The sequence below is a fragment of the Aspergillus stella-maris genome (assembly GCF_047715825.1).
Source record: "Aspergillus stella-maris strain CBS 113639 unplaced genomic scaffold BDV14scaffold_67, whole genome shotgun sequence".
NCBI classification, from domain to species: domain Eukaryota; kingdom Fungi; phylum Ascomycota; class Eurotiomycetes; order Eurotiales; family Aspergillaceae; genus Aspergillus; species Aspergillus stella-maris.
The window spans coordinates 91,084-114,692 of NW_027396861.1; the positions used below are offsets into that span (position 1 = coordinate 91,084).

At 50.6% G+C, this 23,609-nt stretch overlaps 9 protein-coding genes across 9 annotated transcripts; 4 read left to right on the forward strand and 5 right to left on the reverse strand.

Moving 5' to 3' along the window:
- Positions 1-42: 42 nt before the first annotated feature.
- BDV14DRAFT_192402 (RTA1 domain-containing protein) lies at positions 43-1,033 on the forward strand (the record flags this gene model as incomplete). The annotated part of the gene is made up of 3 exons (XM_073771634.1): positions 43-220; positions 285-533; positions 603-1,033. 3 exons carry the CDS (start codon positions 43-45, stop codon positions 1,031-1,033), a joined length of 858 nt encoding a protein of 285 aa, XP_073624205.1.
- Positions 1,034-8,994: 7,961 nt separating this feature from the next.
- Positions 8,995-10,704, reverse strand: BDV14DRAFT_128441 (uncharacterized protein). The gene is made up of 2 exons (XM_073766039.1): positions 10,534-10,704; positions 8,995-10,382 (listed from the first exon to the last, which is right to left on the reverse strand). Exons 1-2 carry the CDS (start codon positions 10,600-10,602, stop codon positions 9,237-9,239), a joined length of 1,215 nt encoding a protein of 404 aa, XP_073624206.1. The 5' UTR covers positions 10,603-10,704; the 3' UTR covers positions 8,995-9,236.
- Positions 10,705-10,759: 55 nt separating this feature from the next.
- On the reverse strand, positions 10,760-11,730 carry BDV14DRAFT_180950 (uncharacterized protein). The gene has a single exon (XM_073769980.1). The coding sequence runs from the start codon at positions 11,570-11,572 to the stop codon at positions 10,823-10,825; it is 750 nt and encodes a 249-aa protein (XP_073624207.1). The 5' UTR covers positions 11,573-11,730; the 3' UTR covers positions 10,760-10,822.
- A 569-nt stretch (positions 11,731-12,299) lies between these two features.
- Positions 12,300-16,159, forward strand: BDV14DRAFT_180952 (putative nuclear pore complex subunit Nup85). The gene is made up of 3 exons (XM_073769981.1): positions 12,300-14,819; positions 14,863-15,361; positions 15,408-16,159. Exons 1-3 carry the CDS (start codon positions 12,504-12,506, stop codon positions 15,860-15,862), a joined length of 3,270 nt encoding a protein of 1,089 aa, XP_073624208.1. The 5' UTR covers positions 12,300-12,503; the 3' UTR covers positions 15,863-16,159.
- Positions 16,160-17,934: 1,775 nt separating this feature from the next.
- BDV14DRAFT_180958 (uncharacterized protein) lies at positions 17,935-18,284 on the forward strand. The gene is made up of 2 exons (XM_073769982.1): positions 17,935-18,046; positions 18,100-18,284. Exons 1-2 carry the CDS (start codon positions 17,947-17,949, stop codon positions 18,228-18,230), a joined length of 231 nt encoding a protein of 76 aa, XP_073624209.1. The 5' UTR covers positions 17,935-17,946; the 3' UTR covers positions 18,231-18,284.
- Positions 18,285-18,445: 161 nt separating this feature from the next.
- BDV14DRAFT_203959 (putative lipase/esterase family protein) lies at positions 18,446-19,688 on the forward strand (the record flags this gene model as incomplete). Its single annotated transcript, XM_073774405.1, has 3 exons — positions 18,446-19,069; positions 19,149-19,533; positions 19,588-19,688. The coding sequence occupies 3 exons, from the start codon at positions 18,446-18,448 to the stop codon at positions 19,686-19,688; spliced, it is 1,110 nt and encodes a 369-aa protein (XP_073624210.1).
- A 177-nt stretch (positions 19,689-19,865) lies between these two features.
- Positions 19,866-21,070, reverse strand: BDV14DRAFT_192407 (Alpha/Beta hydrolase protein; the record flags this gene model as incomplete). Its single annotated transcript, XM_073771635.1, has 3 exons — positions 19,866-20,435; positions 20,500-20,837; positions 20,923-21,070. 3 exons carry the CDS (start codon positions 21,068-21,070, stop codon positions 19,866-19,868), a joined length of 1,056 nt encoding a protein of 351 aa, XP_073624211.1.
- A 573-nt stretch (positions 21,071-21,643) lies between these two features.
- esdC (GTP-binding protein EsdC) lies at positions 21,644-22,926 on the reverse strand. The gene has a single exon (XM_073766040.1). The coding sequence runs from the start codon at positions 22,764-22,766 to the stop codon at positions 21,960-21,962; it is 807 nt and encodes a 268-aa protein (XP_073624212.1). The 5' UTR covers positions 22,767-22,926; the 3' UTR covers positions 21,644-21,959.
- On the reverse strand, positions 22,861-23,519 carry BDV14DRAFT_128486 (uncharacterized protein). The gene has a single exon (XM_073766041.1). It carries the CDS (start codon positions 23,415-23,417, stop codon positions 23,088-23,090), a length of 330 nt encoding a protein of 109 aa, XP_073624213.1. The 5' UTR covers positions 23,418-23,519; the 3' UTR covers positions 22,861-23,087.
- Positions 23,520-23,609: the final 90 nt, after the last annotated feature.

A 23,609-nucleotide genomic window follows, 5' to 3' on the forward strand; every position in this document is an offset into this window, starting at 1 on the left:
CTATCTTACATCTCCCTAGTCCCCAGCCGACTCAATTCCACCATGTCCGACGAGTCAAGCGACGGCGGCTTCGCCAATTGGCAAGCGTACTACTATGACCCGTCTATGGCAGCAGCAGTCATCTTCATAATTCTTTATGGCATTGTAACGGCTCTACATACATACCACCTCTTTCGAACGCGGACGTGGTTCTTTATACCTATGGTGTTGGGTGGATACTGTACGTCTCCTCCCCTCTATCTCTACCTACCCACGAATCACATACTAACACTTCAAATCAACAGTCGAATTCATAGGCTACATCGGCCGCGCCCTATCCTCCTCCCAAACACCAGACTGGACACTCGGCCCATATATAATGCAATCTGTTCTCCTCCTCGTTGCCCCGGCCCTATTCGCAGCTAGTATATACATGTACCTCGGCCGAATCATCATCCTCGTCAGAGGAGAAAAGTACTCTCTTATCCGCGTAAGCTGGATGACGAAGATTTTTGTCGCGGGGGATGTTCTGAGTTTTTTGATGCAGGCTTCTGGTGCGTACCCACCTACCTACCCTATGTTCTTGATGTTTGGAGGAGGCGCTAACGAGTGATTGTGCATAGGCGCCGGAATCCTCGTAACAAACAACCCCAGCACAGGCGAAAACATCATCGTCGGCGGCCTCTTCGTTCAGATAATCTTCTTTGGATTCTTCGTCATCTGCTCATTCATTTTCCAGCGGCGGGTAAATTCCAACCCTACGGCCCTCGGCAACGCTAGCACAACCCCCTGGAGGAAACACCTGTGGGCACTCTACGCATCTAGCGTCCTTATCCTGATCAGATCGATATTCCGCGTTATTGAGTATTTACAGGGGTATGATGGGTATTTATTGAGGAATGAGGCGTTCATATATGTTTTTGATGCGCTGCTTATGTTTTTTGTTCTGGGGGTTTTTGTTATCGTGCATCCGAGTGAGGTTAATGTGCTTTTGGGGAGGGGGAGGGTTATGGTGACTAAGGGGGGGTTGAGTGTTGCTGAGGCTGGGGTTTGAGGTTCAATTGTGACGAGTGGTGAGGGTTGGCATAGGGTTTTTAGGACCATGATTGTATATAGGTCTCTATACTGTTGGAGTTTTTAGATTGCTCAGGTTACATTAATTTGCCTTGGCAATGTGGGTAATTAGACTGATCCTCCACCTCTCCCTAATCCAACTCTCTCTGCGCCACTATATACGTAAACCACCGGCCCCTTGGATATAACATCCATCAAACTCAAAACACACATACCCACTGCATACCCCGAATCTTCTATCCCCCACCTCATACAGGTTGATATATGCATGGCCGAATCCCCGAGATTCAAGACTACAGTCCTTCATACAAGAAAGAGAGCAAGGCGTTAGAATACAGTCCAAACCCATTTTGGATTAATATTTCGTGGGGTTAGAATTAGCATATGTAGCTCAAGTCGAAAGCTGCCCTCGTCCTTATCCATTAGGGGGAATGAAAGGTGCTTGTTAGGGTCTACAGCAGGTATGTGACTTGTTTTTGAATGGTGGTTGGTCTCACGAGTGCTAGTAGAGTGATATATTCGCTCAGAATCAAATATCTGGAGCGGCATCAACAACTAGGTACAAACATAGATGTGAGACCGAAGGCCTCGGGATTCCAAAGCGTGGCATCGTTGAGAAGAAACAAAAAAAAAGCAAACATGAAGAATTGTCCACGGTCAGTTATCTAGAACCTATCCCACTCCTCATGGGTTTCAGAAGAGTCCCGTCAGATTATGCAACTACCAGACGTAATTAACTACTAAGAATCTTTATCATCACTACCATATCGTCCCCAAGTCCGAGACAGGATACACATCGAAGCTCCCAGTCCAATGACCGCCACCCTCTGCGGCCCGCTCGCGACGCCCCTCAATAACCTCCTCTAACTGCCGAGACAGACAAACATACAAACAAGACAAGGCGAGAGGCACTTGGTTGCTGTGAACAAACCCTTGATTATTGACCTTGAACGAACGGGGCGCAACCCAAGACGCAATGCTCCTAGAGCATGGGCATCCATAACCAGCATCTGACCAGCAACTGGGCACGATTGTGAGCGAATTCAGCCCACGGGACAGACCAAAAGCTGATAAGATGTGATGGAACTCGATTTCTAGAACGCGGACCTAGGCGGCGCAAAAAACGAGATCACGACAAACAGCTCAAAATAATAAACACCGACTGATTGACCGGATATGGATCATGCCTATCAGGCATGTTCAGGTCAGTTTGAGTAATTGATTGACCTGGTATAACTAGGTAGCGGACACGTCTTGGACTTTCAGAAGATCTCCGAGAGGAAAGTCACTCACATCGGATACAAACAAGTCCCTCCATGTCGATAGCAACCGTGCTGCGGCAGTGAACTCATCCTCCATGTAGATCATGTTCCCCACCAGTGATCTGTTTTCCTTCAGACAATCTGCGGCAAGGGGATCCTCACTTCACGGCCGCCGGTGGAAGTACGGTTGGTTGGTGGTGGGATACCCCCGATTCACGTTGATAGTAGCAATAGTCAATTGGTTCCAGTTCCCGTTGAATGTCCCGAGCTCGAATGGTCCCAACCGCCCAATTGGTCGTCCTCCAGGGTCAAAATCCCCGTCCAGAGGCTCGGGATGTTCCTTGCCCTTTCCCTTCGAATCTCCATCAAACAGTCCGAGACCACCGAGTTGTGCGTGGCATTGCAACACTGCCTCCGATGGGAGTTACGGCCAGTATGCACAGATTTAACTTGGCAGCCCTTCTTCTTACCCTCGAGCCTTTTATACCGATTCTGAAACATCGTACAGGCGTGGTAGAGCGTACCCCAATACCGGCGACTAAATGTTGGACGCAATGTTATAGGGCTTCTCACACAGAACGTCGTCCTGACCCGGACCTCTCGCGAAGCACCGAAAATGACACTCATAGCATGGCCATTTGCCATATTTCGTGGCCGGGTGAATGAATTAGGGCTGAGGGTACCTTTGTACATCGCTCCGCTTGACCTGCTTAAGAGATAAAGACTGAGAGTTCGCCACGCTTTTGGAGGCCCCAACCGCTATGTTAGCTGTAGTTTGAACGTGGATGAATCCCGGTAACAGAATGCCCATCAACGAAGCGAGCGTCCACATAGTTCTAGTCTTCATGTTTAGCCAGATACTGGTTAACGAAGTCCTTGAATCTTTTTTTCCCCCACAACAACGTGTGCACTCGGTGCCGGCGGCAGGGGCTTGCTTCGCGTACCGGCCGTGCTTTTAAGAATTGTTCGACATCTTTGAACCTCTGGGATTTCCACATAGCCTCTGCAAAAGACTGGAGCGTCGGGCCGCGTACTAACAAAATGGACTTTTTATTAGTGCTGGGAGGACACAAGAAGACTCTCTTAAATAACATTTTGAGAGGACGGTTCATGATTTTAACCGCATTCCGCAATTTTGTGATTTCAGTACGCTGTTCATGCTCTGGACGACCCATCTTCATGATCCTTTGTTCAATGGTAATCTTGGGCATATTGCGGTTCTCTATACCCTCCCTTGTGGCTTTGAACTCCTGGAACTTGGAAATATGCTCGCCCAGTAGGTAGCTCACAGAGATTCATTGCTTCAAGCCGCTCACGGTCGTCTGTTTTGAGTATCGACCTATGATACGACCTCCCTCGCTATAGAGTCAACGAACGGACCATCGTCAAGAGCCAGCCGGCGACGCTGACGTTTGTGCTGGCTCGGTATCAACCAATGACCGGCCGGAAGAAGACTCCAATAAATCCCAGGCCAGTCGCAAGAGACTGACCATGAGCCATCCACGTGATTCTTTGGTATGTGGAAAGTGTATCTGCGTACTACTGTTTAGGCCTAACCATTTCATCTTGCATTTACGAGCGTACAAGTCCAAACTCCCTCCCATCGCCCCGTTGAAAGTGGGCGTGTTGCCATTCTTCCTCCAAGGAGACCACCCACAGCCGGGCGCTTGCGTGGGGAAGTGGTGGAAGAGGGCGTCCTGGCCATCTTGAACGTATTCAGGCAGGACAACGGTACAGAAAGGACGGACAGACAGGAAAACCAACACAGCGGTCAGCGGAAAACTTGGAACAAAAGACAGAATCAGGACAATAATGGAGAGCGCTACAAAGCACGAGATGATCAAATCTCGACACCAGAGCCAGTAAAGTAGAGATACTGGGCGAAGACAAGAGGGGCAGACGCTGTCGAATCCAGTTCCGTTTCTTGGTCCTTTGCTGCTGCAAGGCTTCGCGTAACTCGATAGCCTCTTCATCACGCTCACGGGATCTGGCAAGAAATCTCTTAACATGATTAATACAATACTTCCCTATCTCCTCTATAGTTAGATCTTCTACCTTAATGGTCTTCTGTTTAGGGTAAACATATAACACTTGGCTAGGTCCTAACTACTAAGGATTAAGTTTCTGGCCATTTTTGCCCTCTTGTTGCATCCCAGAGTAGATTTAAATCTCCCTTCCACAACAGACATAGCAATGGTACGGTGTCTGATGCGTCGTGCAATTTAGACCGTAATTATGTCCATAAATCTTCAAGAACCTCCATCAACGCAGAGAGCTGCTGGACAGTTGGTTCTTCCTCTAGCGATCCCCGTAGGGCCTCTTCCTGCCTCATGGCTTCGTCAATCGTGAGCTTGCCTGTTCGAAATGTCGATAGAATTAGGACTTCTGTAGACAAGAGCTTGTTTTTGCGGTCGAGACGAGCAGAGCAGGAAGAGGAGAAGATAGGAAGATGAAGGATGAAGAAAGGAGAAGAGGGAAAGAGGAATCGTCGCCTTCTTATACCACAGAGATCCTTCAGTTACTGCGGTCGCGGGATGCGCATCCCTCATCTCGGCTTCATCTCGGAACGCAAAGAGCTTCACCAAAGGTAACTTTCGATCTTCACCACAACGCGAGAGCCGCCGGAATGTAAACAGATGGTGGGATGTCTACGGCAATCGGTTCAAACTTCAAACCAATTGCGCCAGTCCTCTCGGTGGCCTCGAAATCCAGGCACTAGTCTAAGGCCATTCTTCTTGGCCGGCCTTGAACGCTTCGAGCCCAAGAGCATAGTGAGCCTGGGGCATTCGAAGTTGACTCTAACCTCACCCCAGCTTCACTTCCGCCACTTCACTTACGGTACCTGCTCCTAGGCTCCAGGATATTCTTTGTTGGCTGAAAGATGAGTTCATAGGCTCTTGGTGCCTGTAGCAGCCCAGTTTGCCAACTCGAAAAGTTAGGAAACAAAATCGCCGGGAACAATGTTTCTATCCTCCGGTCAGACATATCAGAATGTACCAGCCCTTTGAATCACATTGTTATGCCGTTTAAATCAACTAGTCCTCGGCGAGATATAACGCAGCCCAAAACAGCCCTAATCAGACAGGGCCAGGCTAGGAGGGAACATGAGAGTCCCAGTACTCCCAGTCAGTAAAGCTATCTTGCAGGCACTTTGAGTTGGGACAATTTCAAAGCCAAGCACACAGGTACCATACCCTCTATAAAACCACGACACAAGACCGAAAGAGCCCAGCGTCACACCAAAGAATAGTGTAATTCCGATAAACTGCCTATAGCAGTAGATAGGAACAGATCGCTGGGGGGTTTCCAGACTCATTCAAACGCACTGGAATCTTGACTCCAAGTCCCAAATCTTGGTCATGGCTTCTTCGATCTTAGCATTTTCCGGATAAGTAGCCTTTGCGAACATGAGGTGGGCGTATCTCTGTTGTGAGACACTACCTTAAGCCCACACGCGGCTCGACTCCTTGTAAAACAGCCATGTTAAACAATTGTGCGGGCTGAACTGCGCGCCTGGTGTGGCTCTTGGTTTCGAGAATAGATCGAAGTCGTCGATATACTTAAGTCCCGACAAAGCCCTAAAGGTCTCTGAACTTGTTGTTGACCTGTCGTTGAACGTGAGTCACTGAATTTTTGAATCCCATAATGGCGACTATGGTTTGAACAATTTATGTCCTCTATGAGACACCACGCCCAGCTGCCCGTCCGTATGAACCGGCCACTGGTGGAACATGGCGGTCGCGTCCATCACGGAAAGAAACTTCCATGCAACTGGCAACAGCGGATAAGATGGATGTCCGCTTGGAAGAAACTGGATAAACATCTGGGATTGTTTCCAGGTCTTTGGCTTGCTTCAGAAATGAAGAGGGTGGGCAAGTAGCTGTTGCTTTTACTCAAGTTAGTATGTTAGACTACCATGAGCAGTTGGAGAGACTTACCCAGTGCCTTTCTGTAGAGATAACTAGAAAGGGCCAGTCGAATTGCCACCAGTCCAGATTAGAATCGAAGCTGTAAACGGCTCAAGAGACTTCCATTGCCGGTTGTCGCCCGCTAAAGGCGAGAGGAAGAGATGACCAATCAACTATCCCTGTAATCGAGGCCATGCCTGAAGCAATATGACAGCTTCTAAGTCTCGCTGATCAGTTATCAGGAGAGGAAAGATGTAACGCCGTTGGAGGTGAGGGGTGAAGTGAAGGGTGTGAGGGTAGTCGGTATGTTTCAAGGGCTAGAATCATGCTAGGTACCAGCACCAAGCCATGGTGCTTTCTCCACTCTTCATCAATAGCGACGGACCAAATCATGATCTTTTCCTCGTATCCGTCATGAGAGTTGGGGCTGTGTTGTCAGGCAGGTGTGAGCCTTCACGCTCGTTTTTCCAATGGTAGACCTTGTGACAGCAGCAGCAGTGGCTGGAGTAGTAGTTGCAGTGGCGGCAGTTCTCTCTCTGGCATGTTACAGCAGAGAGCCATTTTCAATCCAATACCAAGCTTGTGTTCCATACTTTCGAGTATTTATTTGTAGTTGGAACCCTCTCGAGACCACTTAAAGTCAGACCATCAAGACCAAGGACCTATCCAGGGTATAACGGGCCAAAGCCTGACGGGAGCAGCCTAAGCTTGCTTCTTGGAGGCAGGGAATTTTGATTCACCAGTAACAATGCGTCTTTTTGGATAATATGGAGCTAGATTGGAGGGATGGGAAGAGATAGACGCCTGCTTTCATGGCTACTACCCAAGCCACAGAACGGCTACTTCACGAAGTTTGGTGTCTTCGTCTCACGTCCAGTCCCGGTAGCCTATGATGAGATGCTGAAGCAAAGATAGGCCGAGGATAGCCGAGCCCAAGTCGCACGCCACTTTCCTGCCTCTCAGAACGGATTACGGCCTTCCCATGAACCCAAACCATAATTTTCCCGGGCCAAGGTGGCTCTGTGGATGTCTTTCGCTGCCACCTTAGTCTTGCCAGACGCTGCTGGCACCGAGTGACGTCGTCTCGACGACCAGACAATTTTTTATGCCTTGGAATAGCGCACAAGGTATCCAGGATGAGCTGTACTAAAGCCTGCAAGCAAGGGGGGAAGAGAAGCCCTAAGATCCGGGTGAGCATCCGCAAACCGCACCGTAACAATGCGAGACGCGAAGCGACCATTTACTTGGAGTAGTTTGCAGCCAGACCATATCGTTGTCCGGCAGTCTCTCCGCAGTGGAGCCAGTCCTTCGCTTACACGTTCATTGGAGTTCTTTGAGAGCTCAAGTTGTGCCCTGTCAAGAGCTTGGAAAGTGGTTATACTGTTTTTGTATCGGTAGATTCCCTTGAGGGATAAAAGGTATCTCGAAATCCATGACCCCTAGGTCTCACGGATGAGGGGTTGAGGTACGCAAGGAGATAGATTGGATGATCTTGTCTCAGCATAACGGTGCAATAATAAAGCGGGCATTACGATACTAGTCTCTGTGCCGTGGGAAACTGCACTGCCCACTGGCGAATTCCCAAAGAAAGCTCATGGAGTGCCATAACCGCGTACCCGTTCTTGGTACTGGTGACAAGGTTAGGGTTGTCATTCGATCACTTCTGTGCGGATAGGACGAGAAGTAGAAAACAAAAGGGTATCTAGCTTTCCTGGTCAAGATTGGGATCCAAGTTACTATAAATATTCACAGTCCCCTTGTAAAAACCAGGGATTGGTTTACACTTCTTGTATAGCTTCATGCACCTTGTGCACTTTAACCCCAGACGCGGGCGGCAACAACACTAGGGCCCGACTACCTTGTCCTTCACCGCACCTCCCCTGGCACTCAGCTATTCTTAGCACATCAAAGGCATGGGACCTGACCTTGTAGCACTTGCCATTTGCCGGATCATTCTCCTAGAGTGCATGTTAGTGCTGACGTCCTTGCGGCGAGCGGGATGCAGGATGGCAGCAAGATATCCAGTTTACATCCAGCTTACATCCAGCAGCGGAGTTACACGCTCGAGCCTTGGCCTGACCTTGCAGCAGCGCCTATACTATGGTTCATTCGACGCTGTATCCGATCAGGAATCATTTTGGATTGATCCAGACCTACGCGCTATAGGCTATATAGTTATCTGATGCAGATATAGAGGTATTCTTCCCAAGTTCTACGGTACTTGTATGTTTGTCTTGAGGATTCGATTGGTCTATGTCACGCTAGATGATACTGAGCGGGGTCTATATATAAGCACTGCGGTCTCTTAACTCTAAACCGGAGACGATCGTTGTCTGCTCTCGACGCAGTGCCATGGGGAGATATCTCGGTTCTCTTCGGCCACTCGACATAGTTTCTTACAGTCAAAGGTGTAGACGTCAGTGCCCGCTTGTGGTGTCGTTGAGGAAAACGCTTCCCGAGAGCCGGGCAAGGACAATGGTCTCAAATAGCCGGAAACTAGACGCGGGCGTTGTACTCCTCCATCTTTAATCTGGTGGGAGGTCGCATTGAGATGACGTGCTGTCAGATGCAGCTGAAGGTCCTCCACTGGACGATAATCAAACTGTTCATTGTTGCACCCGGAACACTGAAACTTCTACTGCAATCTTTTGGTCGACTTCAGACATTCCTCAGATAGCGCTCTCAGTTTAAAGTGCCGCATTGGTGTTCTGGTGAAGTACCGCTACACCCGAGGTCTCCGTACGGTGCTCCACTGACTATCGTCGCCGTCCGATAGGCCGGCAGATGTCATCTCCTGCCATCAAAGACGATCCGTCGTTATTGAAGCACTGAGGTTGCGCGACCGAACTTGATACTGGACGCCAGCAACGCATCGAGACGACTTTTGGAGTCCGGCGTGAATTCGCCGGCGGTATGCTCGGAGCTGAAAGTCCGATTCGGGAAGCACTCCGACCTGAGAGTAAACCGGACTCTATGGAATTGTATTGCTTTGAGGCGGTCGATAGCACCAGTGTCATCGTTCCATCGCAATATAATGTTCGCCGAATACCTCTTCCATGCAATTGTGAATCAAAGGCCGCCAGTAGTCGTCCAAGCTGTACCAGATATCCTGCAAGACGCGCGTTGCCCATTCTGTGCCGAACCACACATCCTGTAACTGGGGAAGTAACGCACAGAAATGCGCGAGAATCACCGATGCAAGTGGTCGACGATCCCTAATTCGATCGAGAAAAGCGGGCTGAAGTTTAATCACCCACCGACAAGCCAGAGCGAATCCCAGTCCTGCATAAATGGCAGCCATCATATCGGCAAGGTGGTCAATGGCGCCCTGATATAGCGCTGTATCATGGAGGATGGGGTCCTGTCTCGTGCAGGTTTCATTGGCGCTGTGCAGTCGATCCAGAGCTGCCTGGGCTTCTATTGGCAGGACAGGGTCGTAGTTGTTGACATCCCGTAATAACCCCCAAGTATAGTCATCAAATATGGCGTTCATTGCTTGGTTCAGAATGTGCTGAATACCACGGGTTAGCACAAACGCCTGGAGTAGATCACCAACGGCAGTATTGCCCGGCTCGGGAGTGCGCGGAAATCCGAAAGCGTAAAGGACAACGATACTGGCGAATGCGAACATGGCCTTGGCGTTGCCGGTGTTGATGTCACCGAGTTTCTCGCGGTAGAGCGCCAGCGCTTGGTCTTGATGCGAGATGGCAATCTGGAGGTAGTCCCGGTCATGGCTGTCCCCGAATCCCGGCGACAAGGACGGACGCGTACATGCAATGTGCAGAGCTGCAAAGGCTAGGATGCCGTGCATGAGGAACGGGTGAGCGAGGGCCTCCTCAGGTACATAGGTCCGCCAAACAACCTCGGTTTGTTGACTCCGGGTAAATATTCCGTATGTCTTGTTGACCCATTGCAGCATCAATTCCAGGTCGCAAATATTGAGAGATGGTAAAGGTGTATCTCCATGGTTTGTGTGCGTACTCCGGAACTGGCCAAGAAAACTAAAATCCGGGGATGGTGGTGCTGTCGAACGGTCGGAGGGGGGGCGCGGAGAACGCGACGGTTCATCGGTCATCCATCGAAGAGGTCCGGAGGAGTCATATTCGCATATAGCGGACCGGCGAGCGCAAGCTCCACACACTGGCCTTGCTTCGTCACACTGATTGGAAGGGAGAAGGGTTAGATACGGACACTGAGTGGTGGTGGGAGGGGAGAAAGTAGAAGCAGAAGTCGGGAGAGCGGGGACGGGCCAAGGTGCACTGCCACGATGCCAGGCACCAGGGACAAGAGGATTGGTCGGAAATACATACTTTCACGCGTCTGCGTTTACACTCCTGGCAGCCGTGCCTAGATTTCTGGTGAGACCGTCTTTGGGCCATTGAAGGCTGTATAGAGACAGTAGATGAAGCTCAACAGCCATAGATCAAGTTGTGGGAGAGTAATATAAGTAGCCAAGGCTTCCGGCTAGGCTGCATCATTTCTCTAGCGAACTACACCACTTTCCGTCGGCACCGTGCCGCTCAATGACTCGGGCTGATTTGATAGGGCTGAACACGTGGAAAAACTGTTTATTGCAATAGATATATCTCAATTCTTGTATCAGCCACCGTCTCCCCCTCCGCCGCCACCTCCTTTTCCGCCCGTCCTCCGCCGGATCCTCTCGTACATTGCCAGCAACGTTATAAGAGCCATGATGTCAAACTGGGGCCCATAGTCCGCTGTCAGTTGGAGCTTGCCGTTCTTACGTATGCTCTTGAAGCCATTGCTGGTAAACACCCCCACTACCCGTCCTGTCATTTCATCCACGAGCTTGAAGTTGCGGAGACTGAGAAGCCCAGGAGAAGCCCCATCTGCCCCTAAAGACCGGGTCTTCTTCCAGACAAACCATCGTCGCGCAGATCCACCGGTTGATAAAGGGATAGACATCTGCCAGTTATACTTGGTCATGGTGAGGTTCTGACACTCGAGATCTTCCCAGACCATAGCGCCAGCATGTTCGGGGTCACCCAGGCCAACTTTGCAGTGCCGGGAAAGATGAAGAAACTTGCAGACGCCTAATATCGGTGCGCTATTATCTGCGCCAGCATGAACTGTGATATCTGCCTTGAGCGGCTTGAGGTGCGAGTTGTAGAAAAAGTAGAGGTGGTTCTTATCCGCGTCGGATATACGGTAGTCATAGCGGATCGCCGTGTGATAGATGTGATAGAGCCGTGAAGAGCTTATTGGATCAATTCTCTGAGCATCAGCAGAGTCTGCTCCCCTGGATGATGGTGTCTGCATTCGAGTATCCAGCTCTGACGTTCCGATGTCGCCGAATGTGCTGTTATGGTTGGTATCGGAAAAAGCCATTTTGGCGAATTTTTATGCGGAAAATATTAGAAGGAATTGCTGACTGATTACGAGTCTACGAGGGATCATCTCGCCTTTAAGTACCTTTTGCCCGATCATGTTCTGCGCTGGAATCATGGTGATGAGCCCAAATACGAGCTTCAATTGCATCACGAACCACTTCAGCCTTGTGGAAGTCCCAGCCAATCAGAGAAACCGACGAATACGACGCGTCCAAATTAGGCTAGCCTTACGGTCAGGTGACAAGACCCCTGATCTTGGCTCAGCCCAACGAGGCTGAACATCAGAACCTTCTTTCCTCGAGTCCTCCGCTCTGTTGTTGGATATTTACTGCAAAGCTTTGATCTGAGGACATTCTGAGCCTGTAACAGAACCCGAATACGAGTCATAGGGCGTCCTACTCACGGTCGGTCTTGTATATATAAATAATCAGGCGGTTTGGTCCGGTAGATCATGTGCCGATTAGCCGTGTTCTCTTTACCAGAACAAAATATCGGTGCAAGTATCCTATATTGAAGACTTTGACACTTTGATGGCCAGTCAAGTAATCTAACTTGGACCTAAATCTAAAAGAGGCTGTCTGTACGATGGCCAAATTACGAAGTATATGGCAACGCTAATCCAATATGGGACGGCAACAGCTGTACGTCACATGACCTCACGTGATAGGTCCTCCGCGGCATTGCTGGGCCATAACACGCGAGAAAATAAAGTATGCTTGCCGGAGCTCTATCAACAACACCACGCCGTGGAGGCGGCTGAATTATCTGACCTACTTCCCTTATAATCAATTCACTCGCATACCTCGAAACCCCAAATAGCTCCCCGTCGTTTCACCGCTCAAGACAGCCGCGTCGAACAATTCTTCCGCGGTACCAACACCATCATCAACTTTGTCGCCTAACCACTCCTATCATCCCTCGAGCTCAAGATGAGCTTCACATTCAACTTCAACTCGAATTTTGGGCCGGCTACCCCTGGAAAGTCGCGCGATCCTCTCCGCAATGGCTCCGAGACCCCAGCGCAGCCTCCGTCCGCCTCGAACTCTTTCACCCCCGCCGGCCCTCCCCCATCCACTATCTATGGCGGCTCGCAAATGAGCACTCGTTCACACGGCAACTCTCCGAAACCCATCTTTAGCCAGTCGGAGCTGTTGAATGACAGCATCTTTGGCTCCTCCGTCGACTCGCCCGATTTCGCGGCGCGGATAAAGAAGACAGCTCCCGCGAAACCGTTCTCAGCAGCAGATTCTCTATTCGACGTGTCAAGAGGACCTAGATTCAATGAGTCGACGGCCTGGGGCGTGTCAAATGGACCCAAGTCTTCTTTCATGTCTGGTGGGTTAGGACCGGGTGAGGAGAACAACGAGCCGATGGAAGAAGAATCCGAGGAGGAACTATTCGCACCAACGAGACCCGCCGGACCGAGCGTAAACATGTTTGATTCCTACATTGGCAACGTGAACCTTCAGCCATCGATACCTTCATCGCGCAAGTCAATCTACACGAAACCCGATAACGCGAAACGCCCCAAGCTCGACGACAAGTGGGCGAGCCAATCGCCCCTGCGCAAGGCAAAGCTTTCACCAAAGAAGGACTCTCCCATACCGGCTATCGTACGGAACTTCGCGTCACGCGGTCGAAAGGCAGCAGCGGAAGAGCCGAGCGATTTCGTTATCCGGACCGAAGACGAGATTACTCGACTGTACGACGAATCACGGCAGACGCAATATAACGATGGTTATCTACGCGAGGCTATCGGGAAGATCTGCGCTTCTCTATCTACAGCGTGGTACACTCCTGGAAGTGGAACAAATGGAACCGGGATTGGACCTGGAGACAATGCTCCGAACTACACCAAGGCTGGTTTCCTAGCATCGTTGCTGCTCCAGCTCCACCATCCGCCCCCTTCAGCTAAATCATCAGGATTCGCCAACGCTTTTGCGCCTCGTTCGATGGTGTTTGGCATGCGCGCAGAGAGACCCGTACCCATCACCAAGGTGCTCCTAGACTGGCAGGAACGGAACAATTCTCTTTCAGAAGACATTCAAGCTGTGAAGCAAGTCGAAACCGACCCTACAGCATCGCCAAACTTTTGGGAGATTGTCATTGCTACTATTCTACGGGGCCAGGTCTCGGAAGCGACACAACTCTTACGGTCGGCCGACTTTAATTACGCTCGCTCAGCCTTGGAAGACGGCCTACCACAAGCAGGATACCGTGGAGCACAGCTACAAAACATCCAAAGGTGTATCAACAAGATGCTTCAAATCCTAGAATCCTGCCCGAGCGCCCAGCATGACGACTGGGATGTTCTCGACGCAGAGTGGGCGCTGTACCGGAAACGGGTTCTCGCTGCCATGGCTGATCTCGAAGAATTTGCAGAAGGTGATGAGCAGCCCGCACCCGCCCCGGCGCCTGCAGGAAACCCTTTCCAGGCCGTCAACTTCGGGCTCAAGCCTACTGCTTTCCAAGGTACTTCGTTCACTGAGACTGCCCGTATGGCTGAGAGCCGGGTGCCGTGGACCATCTATCAGAACTTGCGGTCAATGTATCGAATCATCCTCGGCGATCCGTCGGTCATTATGGATCATGCAGAGAGCTGGGTCGAAGCGTCGATTGCCTTGACCGTCTGGTGGGATGGCGAAGAGGAGGAAGTCGGCCTACTGCAACGCCCGCAGCCAAGTGATCCATATCTTCGCCGCCTGAACCTGGCTTTCCGAAGCGCAACAAATGCGGCGGACGAAAGCGGATTCAAGATCAATTCCCTCAGCGGACTTGAAGTCGGCTTGGCGTCGGTGTTTGAAGGTGATGTTGAAGGCGTTTTGAAATTACTGCAGACGTGGTCACTATGTGTGGCTGCTGCAGTGGTTGAGATTGCGTCAGTCGGTGGCTGGCTGGAAACCGGAGGCAGTGCTAAGCCACCGTCCGGCCTGAATGACAACGACCTGATGGTCCTGTCGTACGGTCAAGATGACAACACCAAGCGTATCAACAGAGACGACATTCTCAGTGATTATGCCACTGGATTGTTTGACAGACAATCGATTGAGAATGAAACTGGATCTCGGGAAGGATGGGAGCTGGCTTTGGAGATTATGAGCAGGCTCGATGACAACCAGAAGATGCAAAAGAGTGTTTCAGAGCTCTTGGACAGGTTGCCACTAGACACTGCCGAGCAGATGGACAAGGTTGTTCTGTTGTGCTCTGAACTTGGTTTAGACAAGGAAGGTCGACGAGTTTCCGAGGTAAGTCATCTGACCAAAATTAAAGGCTATACTGACTCTCCAGCGCTACGGTGACCTCACCGTTACCAACTCGGAAGAATACGGCCTCGCACTTGTCTGCTACGCTCGCGCTCACAACCGCCGCAAGGTCAAATCCGTCGTCGACCTGCTCATATCGTATAGTATCTTCTACTCCCGCGCGTATCCGGCGTCGGGCGACCTGGACGAGCAGCTGCGCACGTTAATACGAGAGCCGAAAACCTGTCTGCTGGCCATTGCGTCAGCTGACGAAGAAGCAGCGTCGATCTTGCAGTTCTACTTCAGCGGATACGCCACGCTGCGACGGTTCTACGAGACCCGCGATGAGGCGATCAGCCTCCCGGCAGGGCAGAAGCCACGCTACAAGCCGCTTGCACGGCGGCGCGCCGCCGCACAGGCCTTGGTTGCGGTGATTAGCAGTGCGGCGGATAGCATCTACGGTGGACTCTACGATCCGGACCGCGACTCCGCTATCCAGGTTGACGGGTTGCTAGCGCTGCTCGGAGAGGCGATGCCTCTGATTCGTACGTCCCTATTTCTATTCCAATGAGTCATGTACTAATTTCTTAGATTCAACGTCAATCATGACAACTGCCCAGCGCTTCGCCGTTCTATCAGCCATCGAAGACCTCGAAACCGTGACTCCCCGAGTCTACGACCAATGCGAAGAGTGCTTCCGCTCGACGCTCCTCGAATATTATTCCAAATCCGGCAAACCAGACACCATCCAGCCCCCCTCGCCACGCGCACTACTCAAGAAATCCGTCTCGTCGCTCACCGGCTCCAGCTCGTTCTCGGTCATCGGCAACGACGTCCTCACACGCTCAATGTCAGGATCCGGCTCAGCCGACGGCTCAGGCGTCCTTGTTCCTCGGGCGGATGGAGGTGCACAGTCCGAACGGGAGTGGGATTGGCGCGCGGGTCTGCCGGAGGATACAAGGGGCGAGGATATTCTGCGAATGCTGCGCTTGGGACTGGCTAGTGGGTTGAGTCTGGGTGCGTTGGGCGGAATGGGCGGGTTGTGATTATTTTCATCTGGAGTTTGAAGATGTGTTTTCGATGTGACAAATACTTAGTAACCTTAGTAATTTGCATGGCGTGTACGGTAGACTTAACTGAGGTATTTGATAAATGAAACTCGCCACCGTTGAGTTGTTTGTGACTCGATCCTTCTTCTACGTATTTCCATAGCGCTAAGGATACGGTAGGATAGTGAGGATGACAAAGTGACCGAGTATGACGGAAGATGATTTCCGTCAAGTAACTAGCCAAAGTGCAGGCAAGGAACCCATGATTAATCACGTTCAGCCTCACAGTCACGGGTCTAAGGCAAGGTCCAATACATGATTTTGACTCCAAGCCATAACTTAAACGATGACTCCATAGTCCCGCAGCATCCGCAGGCAGCTACGGGGCGTTATACTTCCAGTCCACCCACCGGGCGTTAAGAACGAGAATAAGATTAAGAACGAAAGAAACCCGATTGGCAGGCCTATTTCAAGCCCGCTGATCATGATCAACAGGCTGGAACCTGAATCCTGAAACGAGGTTGAAACTCAGCGCTAATAGAGCAGTACGCCCAAGCGTCATAGTCTTGGGACAGAGTCAATAGGCTATCTCGGAACTAGGCTGGGCTAGGTGCTGGGATTCCATGTGGTGATGGCTGACCCGGGAGAGAGGTACCTACCCCCCTTCACATCCTTGTTTCTACTACCAAGACGAGAATAGCTCACTCACTGACCAGGTCAAGGAACAAGCAAGGCAGCAACGGTGGAAGGGTCGGGGATGTGAGTAAGTAGAGTGGCAAGCCCAGCTGAAAAACGCCCAACTAGACCAGAAGGGGTTTAGCCCCGTTCAGCTAAGGCGCTGGATGGTTCTTGTTCTGTCACTATTCAGCTCAGCTTCTCTTTCCTTTCTATCCACTGGAGCTCTACTCTGCTCTATTCTCTGTGCTCGGCCATGCCGTTGTACTCCAGTTCTCCATTGGTGCGCCCTGTGAGGTCCACTCCAGCCGTTGCGCTTGGTATCCAGCTAACCGGCTGATCCTTGCTGAATAGTCATTATTGACCACCTCGTTCATGGAGCTGCACTGTGCCTCTGCAGCTAGTCGAGCTTTGTCATGCCTGCATGACTGCATCACGCTACGAGGGTATATGCGAAGTACCTTGCTTCACCCGCTCACCCTAACGCAACGCAACGGTATCACCAGAACCTAAGAGCAGCTAGCTAGCTATGCGTCAACGTCAACGTCAACCTGGCACCTAAAGGCGTCCGACACCTCCCTAATTATTTCTTTTTCCGATTCGGCCCCTTGCTCATTGATGATGAACCGGGTCTACGGGTCCTAGGGCTGGAAGCTGGAGCTGGGTGCTGGATGGAAATTGAACGCCTTAGTCTAGTCTACGAGTTAGACTAGATGAGACTGATAAACCGCCGGGGTTCTATATAAGAGCTTGCGGACCCAGGTTCAATGGGGATATCCACTTACTCACTCACTTGCTACGAACTGGATTACTGAATACATTGGATTGGAGTTGGAGCTTTGCTTTGCTTCCTTTCTGTTCTTGTATCATTTGTTGCGTTGCGCTTTGCTTGGGTCTTGCTATCTTTGCTTGCTTGCTGGCGCTGCTACTGCTTGCTATACTCACTTCACTGCTTCAACTTCCTCATTCTACCTCGCCTTCAATCCCACAATTCTCAACTTTCAACCTTCAACAAGACCCTCCACCTCGACAGTATGTGCTACCAACTAGTCGAACGCTACTCCGTCTGCGGGTGCCTCTACTTCAAGCACGCCATTGATCCCTGCACAGCCTACGGCCAGCGCGGGCACCAGACGACAGAGAAGACTGTGTTGGTGGGGTACGCTTGTCCCCGGCATGCGGGGAGACGCGGGAGTGGCTCGTCTGCGAGTTCGCGGTAGCATTCCGTGCTCTTATTTGAGATGGAATGTGGTTTTCTTCTGATGTGAATTTACGGGCATCTCGACTCTTCTTTTCTTTGGTGCGGTGCGGATAAATCGGTATACAATCTCTTCTTCGACATTGACTTTATTTTCGACTATTTGACTTGGGCTTTTGTGGGGGAAGGGGTGGGGGGTTGTGGCGGGATGTCTGCGGGCAGATATCGTCCTGTCTTTTCTGGCTTGGTGTGTTGTGCTTTGCTCGTTCTGGAACGAGAATTATCTTTTCAAAGAGATTTGGGTTATGGTTCGTATTCCTTCCTTTCTTGATACCGGCAATATACTAACAAGAGCCGCTAGTGAGCATTATGGAATGGTTGGATGAGAAATGGTTATGGACATGGATATGTATAAAACAGGATGCAGAGTCGATCTCTATGATCCAGGTGTTTGGAGTAAGGATATTGATTTATTACAATAGATGGTTTTGATTTACATAAATGACTGGTTCAATGCTCATTCTCTATTTCATTCTTATACGCTGGTAGAGATCCAAGGCTTCCAAGACTGAATACGAGGTGGGCTGAGTATATGACTCCTCTGCCTTCTTGCTTTCATTTATCTCTTCATCTTTCTTCCTCTCCTACTCTTTCTTTCTCTTTCTTTTCTGGTTTTTCTGGTTTTTCTGTTTATCAGTTCTGTAACCATGCTATTCCTCTTCCGAGCCCTCCGCATCCTAAAAGACGCCCTGTTTACTCCGTCCCTTTCGCTAAAAACACGGATACTAATGCTAGCCCTCCAACCAATAACACTCCTAACATACAGCATCGAATACTATATATCTCGCAGATTTCCGCATGATACCGAGATCCAAATCCCGCTGTGGAATGGGGAGAAGGTTCGAGCAGTCGTATACATCCCACCTGCACCCCCATCACGAAATCCCCACTCATCCCCCTCAAGAGAAAAAGGAGAAACAAAGAAGGTTCCAATCCACCTAAACATCCACGGCGGCGCCTTCCTCGGCGGATTACCCGAAGGAAACGCACGGTTCTGCCACGCCCTGTCTAAGTCAGGGGTGCTGGTTATATCCAGTGCGTACCGGTATGCACCTATCCATACCTTTCCGGATGCGCATGAGGATGTGGTTGATGTTGCGAAATGGATCCTGGAGAATGCAGAGGGGGTATGGGGTGCTGATATTGGTACATTTACTGTTAGTGGGTTCTCTGTTGGAGGGAATCTAGCACTTGGTCTTGCACAACAACTTCGAGATGACTCCGGGACCAAAAATAGCAGGGTGAAAGGCCTCATTAGCTTCGAGGGCGTGGTACGTCCGCCCAACCTAATCTTATACAGCAAGATCCATTAGTTCATAGTTCGAAATGACACTAACATTGCAAGAAAAGGTTGATTTCCGCCTCCCACCCAGTCTAAAACCGAAACCAAAAGGGTACCCAATATACGACCCCCTCTCGTTCCTAATGCCACTTTTTGATACGTATGCGGGACCGAATAGAATCAGGGATATTGAGGATCCGCTTTTGCATCCGACCCTTGCGGATATTGAGGCTTTGCCGAGGAATATGTTTTTTGTTGTTGGGGGAAGGGATATTCTCTTTGCTGAGACGGCGGGGTTTGTTGAGCGGTTGGTGGAGGAGGCGAGGGGGTTCAATCGGGGGCTTAGAGGGGGATATCCAAGAGAAGAGGATGAGGGTGAGATTGATATTGGTGGGAAGAATATCGTCGTGAGGAGTTTTGTTGCTGAGGGACAGATTCATGGGTGGACGGAGAGTGAGTCTTCCTTCCTGGGAAAAGGAAGGGGGGAGTGCTAATGAGGCTTTGCAGTGCCCTCCTTTGCCATCAATGTTGAACTAAGGGATCGAGCATTTAGCGAGGCGATTGCGTTTCTGGGGAATGTCCATGCGGTTTACTCCTCTTCTAAGTAGGAGTCTCCGGGGCATTGAAAAGGGTTGTGGCTCGGTGCAGGTGCTATAGACATGGTACATGTATAGTAGCAGGGAAAGGTGGGCAAACATAGGTAGTCTCCCCTCCACTCTTTGAGATTGATATATCTCATCTATTCTCCATGAAGACACTATAACCACAGTAAACTACCTACCTACCTACTCAATTATCTCCTCCAACCACTCAAACCCCCCCAAACTCTCATTCCAAGCCCTACTCCCAATCTTCATCCCCAAGGCAAAGGTATGATCCTCGCCCTCAATCTCAAGAAGTTCACTCTGCACCCCCTTCTCCCTTAAGACTCGAAATAACTCGCGACTAACCTCGACACTAACCATCCTATCCGAGTCGCCGTGGATGATAAACGTAGGCGGAAACCCTTTTTCAATCCTGCTAACCGGATCAATTGTTGAGATATCCCCACCCGAAGCTGAGGCGGGATATATAGCATCTAACACAGTACCCTGCGCAATCTGGCTCATGGCAAATGCATCGCGCGGCTTACTGAAATCCGGTTTTCGGGGGTTCGTTTGGCCTTCTAACGAAATCCCCGAGGTCGTTGGGACGGGGTATTCGTCGTATACCTTTTGAAGGAATTCAGGGTTGAAGCCAGAGGGGGGAAGGTTTGCTTGGACGTGTGGAAGGGGTTGAGTCCAGCTGGGGTGTGTGAAGTGGACTGCGCCGTAGAAGTTTAGGATTGCCTTTGGTGGGTGGGGGGTGTCGTAGCCCTTGTTCTGTTAATATCATATCAAGCATGACTTGAGGGTGGGAGATAGAGAGGTAAGTCCATACCATCGCAAGCGCCAAAAACCCACCACTGCTCGTCCCCATCACCATGACGCGCTCTCTATCAACTCTATATCTCCTCCCCTCCTTCCCATTCTTCTCCTGCTCCGCTAAGAACCCATCTAACCCACCCCTCCCATCAACACCCTCACACTCAAAACTCCCATAACACCAAGCAAGTAAATCGCGTACATCACCCATCAACTCAGTAACATCAACACCAGGACAAAGACGATGATTCGGTGATACGACTATCCAGCCTCTCCTTAAACACTCCGCAACCTGGGGAAGAGAGATCAGGCCGCTCTGGCCGAGCATAAATGCGCCGCCGTGGAGGGTTATTACTTCTCTTCATTAGCATCTCATCAGATGAAAATTGATATCTTGGGCGGAAGAGGAGGGGATGAGGAAATGGGAGACGGAACGTACAGACTGGATAGACATCTCGACCCTTTGGTGGAAGGGTCTCAGGGAGGTATATATCTGTTGTTATAACGCTGCCGTTTATGATTTTGTATGTGGTTGTAAGGGGTGGTGGTGGGGGAGGCAGTTCCTGCTTGGATGGTGTCTCGGCCATTGTAGTTGGGTCTCTGCTAACTATCGCCCCTTTGAGCTGGTTCTCGAGTCTGTGGGATAGTTGTTGTTGCTGTATTTTCTTAATAGCTTGGTTGATATGCTGCGTAGATGGAGAGATGAAGTTGAAGACTAAATATTTATTTGTACGATTGACATCGACTCCACTCCGGCTTTCCCGACCCGACCGGGTTGTCCGGTTACACGGACTACAAGTATATAATATATACCCCCAGTGTATATTTTGTACAGAAGGGACCATTGAGTCGTAAATACATCATAGTTCATTCATACCAAACGTATCTTCATCTTCATCTCATCTCACCAGGTACCTAACTACACTATATACCTCTTCCACCACCATTTCTCACATCATCTTCATCCCAATATCATACCCCAGTTTCATCATAAAAAAAAAAAACCACCAGGCTGCGATATCCCCACAAAGGAGGTCTACCAACAGAGCGGTCTTGTCCCTATTCCACATTCATATCCCATTCCCACCGACCCAGCCGGTCTGCAGTTCTCCGGACACGAGTCGAGCACAGCTCGCTTGCGCCGCGTACTGGGTGCGGCGTGGGTGGTTGCGTTTTTTTGGTGTTTTAGCTGGTTTTCGTTGTGTTGGTGCGCAGCTCAGCGAAGTGGTTGCTGAGCGCGGTCCCAACGGTAAAGAGTGAATGCGTTATGCAACGCAACAGAAAGCAAGTGGATGCAATGCAGCACAGTATAGTACTGTCATAAAGCACGCCAACGATGCAAACCAATCGGGCAGATCATCCAATCCAAGTAGGCGGGTGAGCAAGTAGGTATCCATCCACCGCGGGTATAAATCGTGCCATCGTCAATCATAAATTAACTAAAGAAACAAACCGAGCAATTGCTTCTTCATCCCATTAACGACGCACAACAATCCCCTGACGACGCACACCCCTTCTCGCACGGCGATACTCCTCATCACTATCCGACTCCTCAGAGCAAGAGTCATCCGACGTCTCAGAGATATACCCGCACCGACTCCCCCCACAATCAAGCTTGACGCGGTCTCCCTTGCGCGTAATCCCGTAGCGCTCGCAGTGGCAGACGGAAGGCGGGTCCGACATGGAAGACAGGCTAGAGGGTGAAGTTGATCCAGACGAGCGGGAGGACAGCGAAGATCCAACAGAAGAGGGAGGCGAGTTCGACAGGTCGTCGTACTCGTCTGACATTCTGCTCCCCGCGAACCGGCGGGTGAGTTCGTCCATGCGCGGGGCGAAATCGGCTTCGCGGATTTGGCGGGATGCGTAGGGCTTGGACGGCTTGGGGTGCTGGATCTTAGATGGGGAGAGAGCACGACCCTTTACAACCTCGGAGGATCCACGACGGGGACGGCGCGAGGAAGTTGACGAAGAAGAAGACTTCTCGTTCTCGCCGCCAGGAACATCCAGGATGTTAAGCTTGCGGTTTGTCGTGGGCTCAACGGTGTAGTCTGCCGCTGGGTCGTGGGAGACGTGGTACCCGTCCAGGATATAGTAGTACCAGTAGCGACCGCCGAGCTTGAGCATGGACGTCTGGAAGCGGAATTTGCCGACCCATGAGCCGTGCTTGGAGGAGTCGCGCGAGAGGGGGATCTGGCGCGAGTAGTTGTCCCAGGAGCCGAGGAGGTGCACGGTCTTGACGTTGGAGGAGGTGCGGAGGTTGAACTTGAGCTGGACGGCGGACATTTTGGCTTGTATTTGACGTATTAGATAAAGTATTAAGTAGTGAATGTAATAGTGTAGTAGTGAATATAAAGCGTAGCGTAACGTGTCGGGTCGAGTTGAACGGTTATAGACTACCAGAGTCGAATAACAGATCAAAGTTCTGATGGAGCTTGTGGAGAAGCTGTTGGATGGCTGAGCAGAACAATAGCTTGACGGAACCAGTCCGACACGATGAAGCCGATTAGAATAATAGTATGCGGCGGAGCAAGTAAGTTGTTGGTTGAGCTGGCGAACGGAGAGCAGAGTCGACCGGCGACAATGAGACAGACCGTCAAGGTTGAATTAGGAGTATCCTGCACAGCAGAGATGATAATGGGCAATAAGCAGTATATCCAGAGAGCACAGCTCGTCTGGGATTTTGATATAGTAGGGATAAAGATTAAAGTATAAGAAGAGAAAGCAAACAAAGTGCAACCAGTGCACAGGATACTCCAAGGGCAGCTGCGACAAACAAACAGACAAGACTTGCTTGCTGGAGAAGAAAAGAAGAAAAAGGGAACGAGATGTTGGCGGCGCTTGCAGGCTATAAAGACTGAGGCTGCGCGGGCATTGCAAGATTCGCTCTCGTCCTCTCGTCACACCGCAGATGGATCCTTCTATTCTTGTCTGCATTGACGTCCTATCAACTTGCTTTACTGTATCCCCGCTTCTGACGATGGAGCCAGTGGGCCTGTGCGGCGGTAATCTACGCCATTTGACTGGTTGAGATGTCCTCGCACTGCAGATGACAGTCAACCAATCACTCACATCCAGTTAGCGCCCGTGATGAGCCCGTCACCCGATCAGCCAATGGGAGCTTCTCTC

Coding starts and splice junctions, on each gene's coding strand:
- esdC (XM_073766040.1), bottom strand. CDS start 22,766: ATGTCCGCCGTCCAGCTCAAGTTCAACCTCCGCACCTCCTCCAACGTC.
- BDV14DRAFT_180958 (XM_073769982.1), top strand. CDS start 17,947: ATGTCTGCGGGCAGATATCGTCCTGTCTTTTCTGGCTTGGTGTGTTGT. Junction 18,047..18,099: donor TCAAAGAGATTTGGGTTATG/GTTCGTATTCCT, acceptor AAGAGCCGCTAG/TGAGCATTATGGAATGGTTG.
- BDV14DRAFT_128441 (XM_073766039.1), bottom strand. CDS start 10,602: ATGGCCCAAAGACGGTCTCACCAGAAATCTAGGCACGGCTGCCAGGAG. Junction 10,383..10,533: donor GTAAACGCAGACGCGTGAAA/GTATGTATTTCC, acceptor CCTTCCAATCAG/TGTGACGAAGCAAGGCCAGT.
- BDV14DRAFT_180950 (XM_073769980.1), bottom strand. CDS start 11,572: ATGGCTTTTTCCGATACCAACCATAACAGCACATTCGGCGACATCGGA.
- BDV14DRAFT_180952 (XM_073769981.1), top strand. CDS start 12,504: ATGAGCTTCACATTCAACTTCAACTCGAATTTTGGGCCGGCTACCCCT. Junction 14,820..14,862: donor AAGGTCGACGAGTTTCCGAG/GTAAGTCATCTG, acceptor CTGACTCTCCAG/CGCTACGGTGACCTCACCGT. Junction 15,362..15,407: donor AGAGGCGATGCCTCTGATTC/GTACGTCCCTAT, acceptor CTAATTTCTTAG/ATTCAACGTCAATCATGACA.
- BDV14DRAFT_128486 (XM_073766041.1), bottom strand. CDS start 23,417: ATGCAGACAAGAATAGAAGGATCCATCTGCGGTGTGACGAGAGGACGA.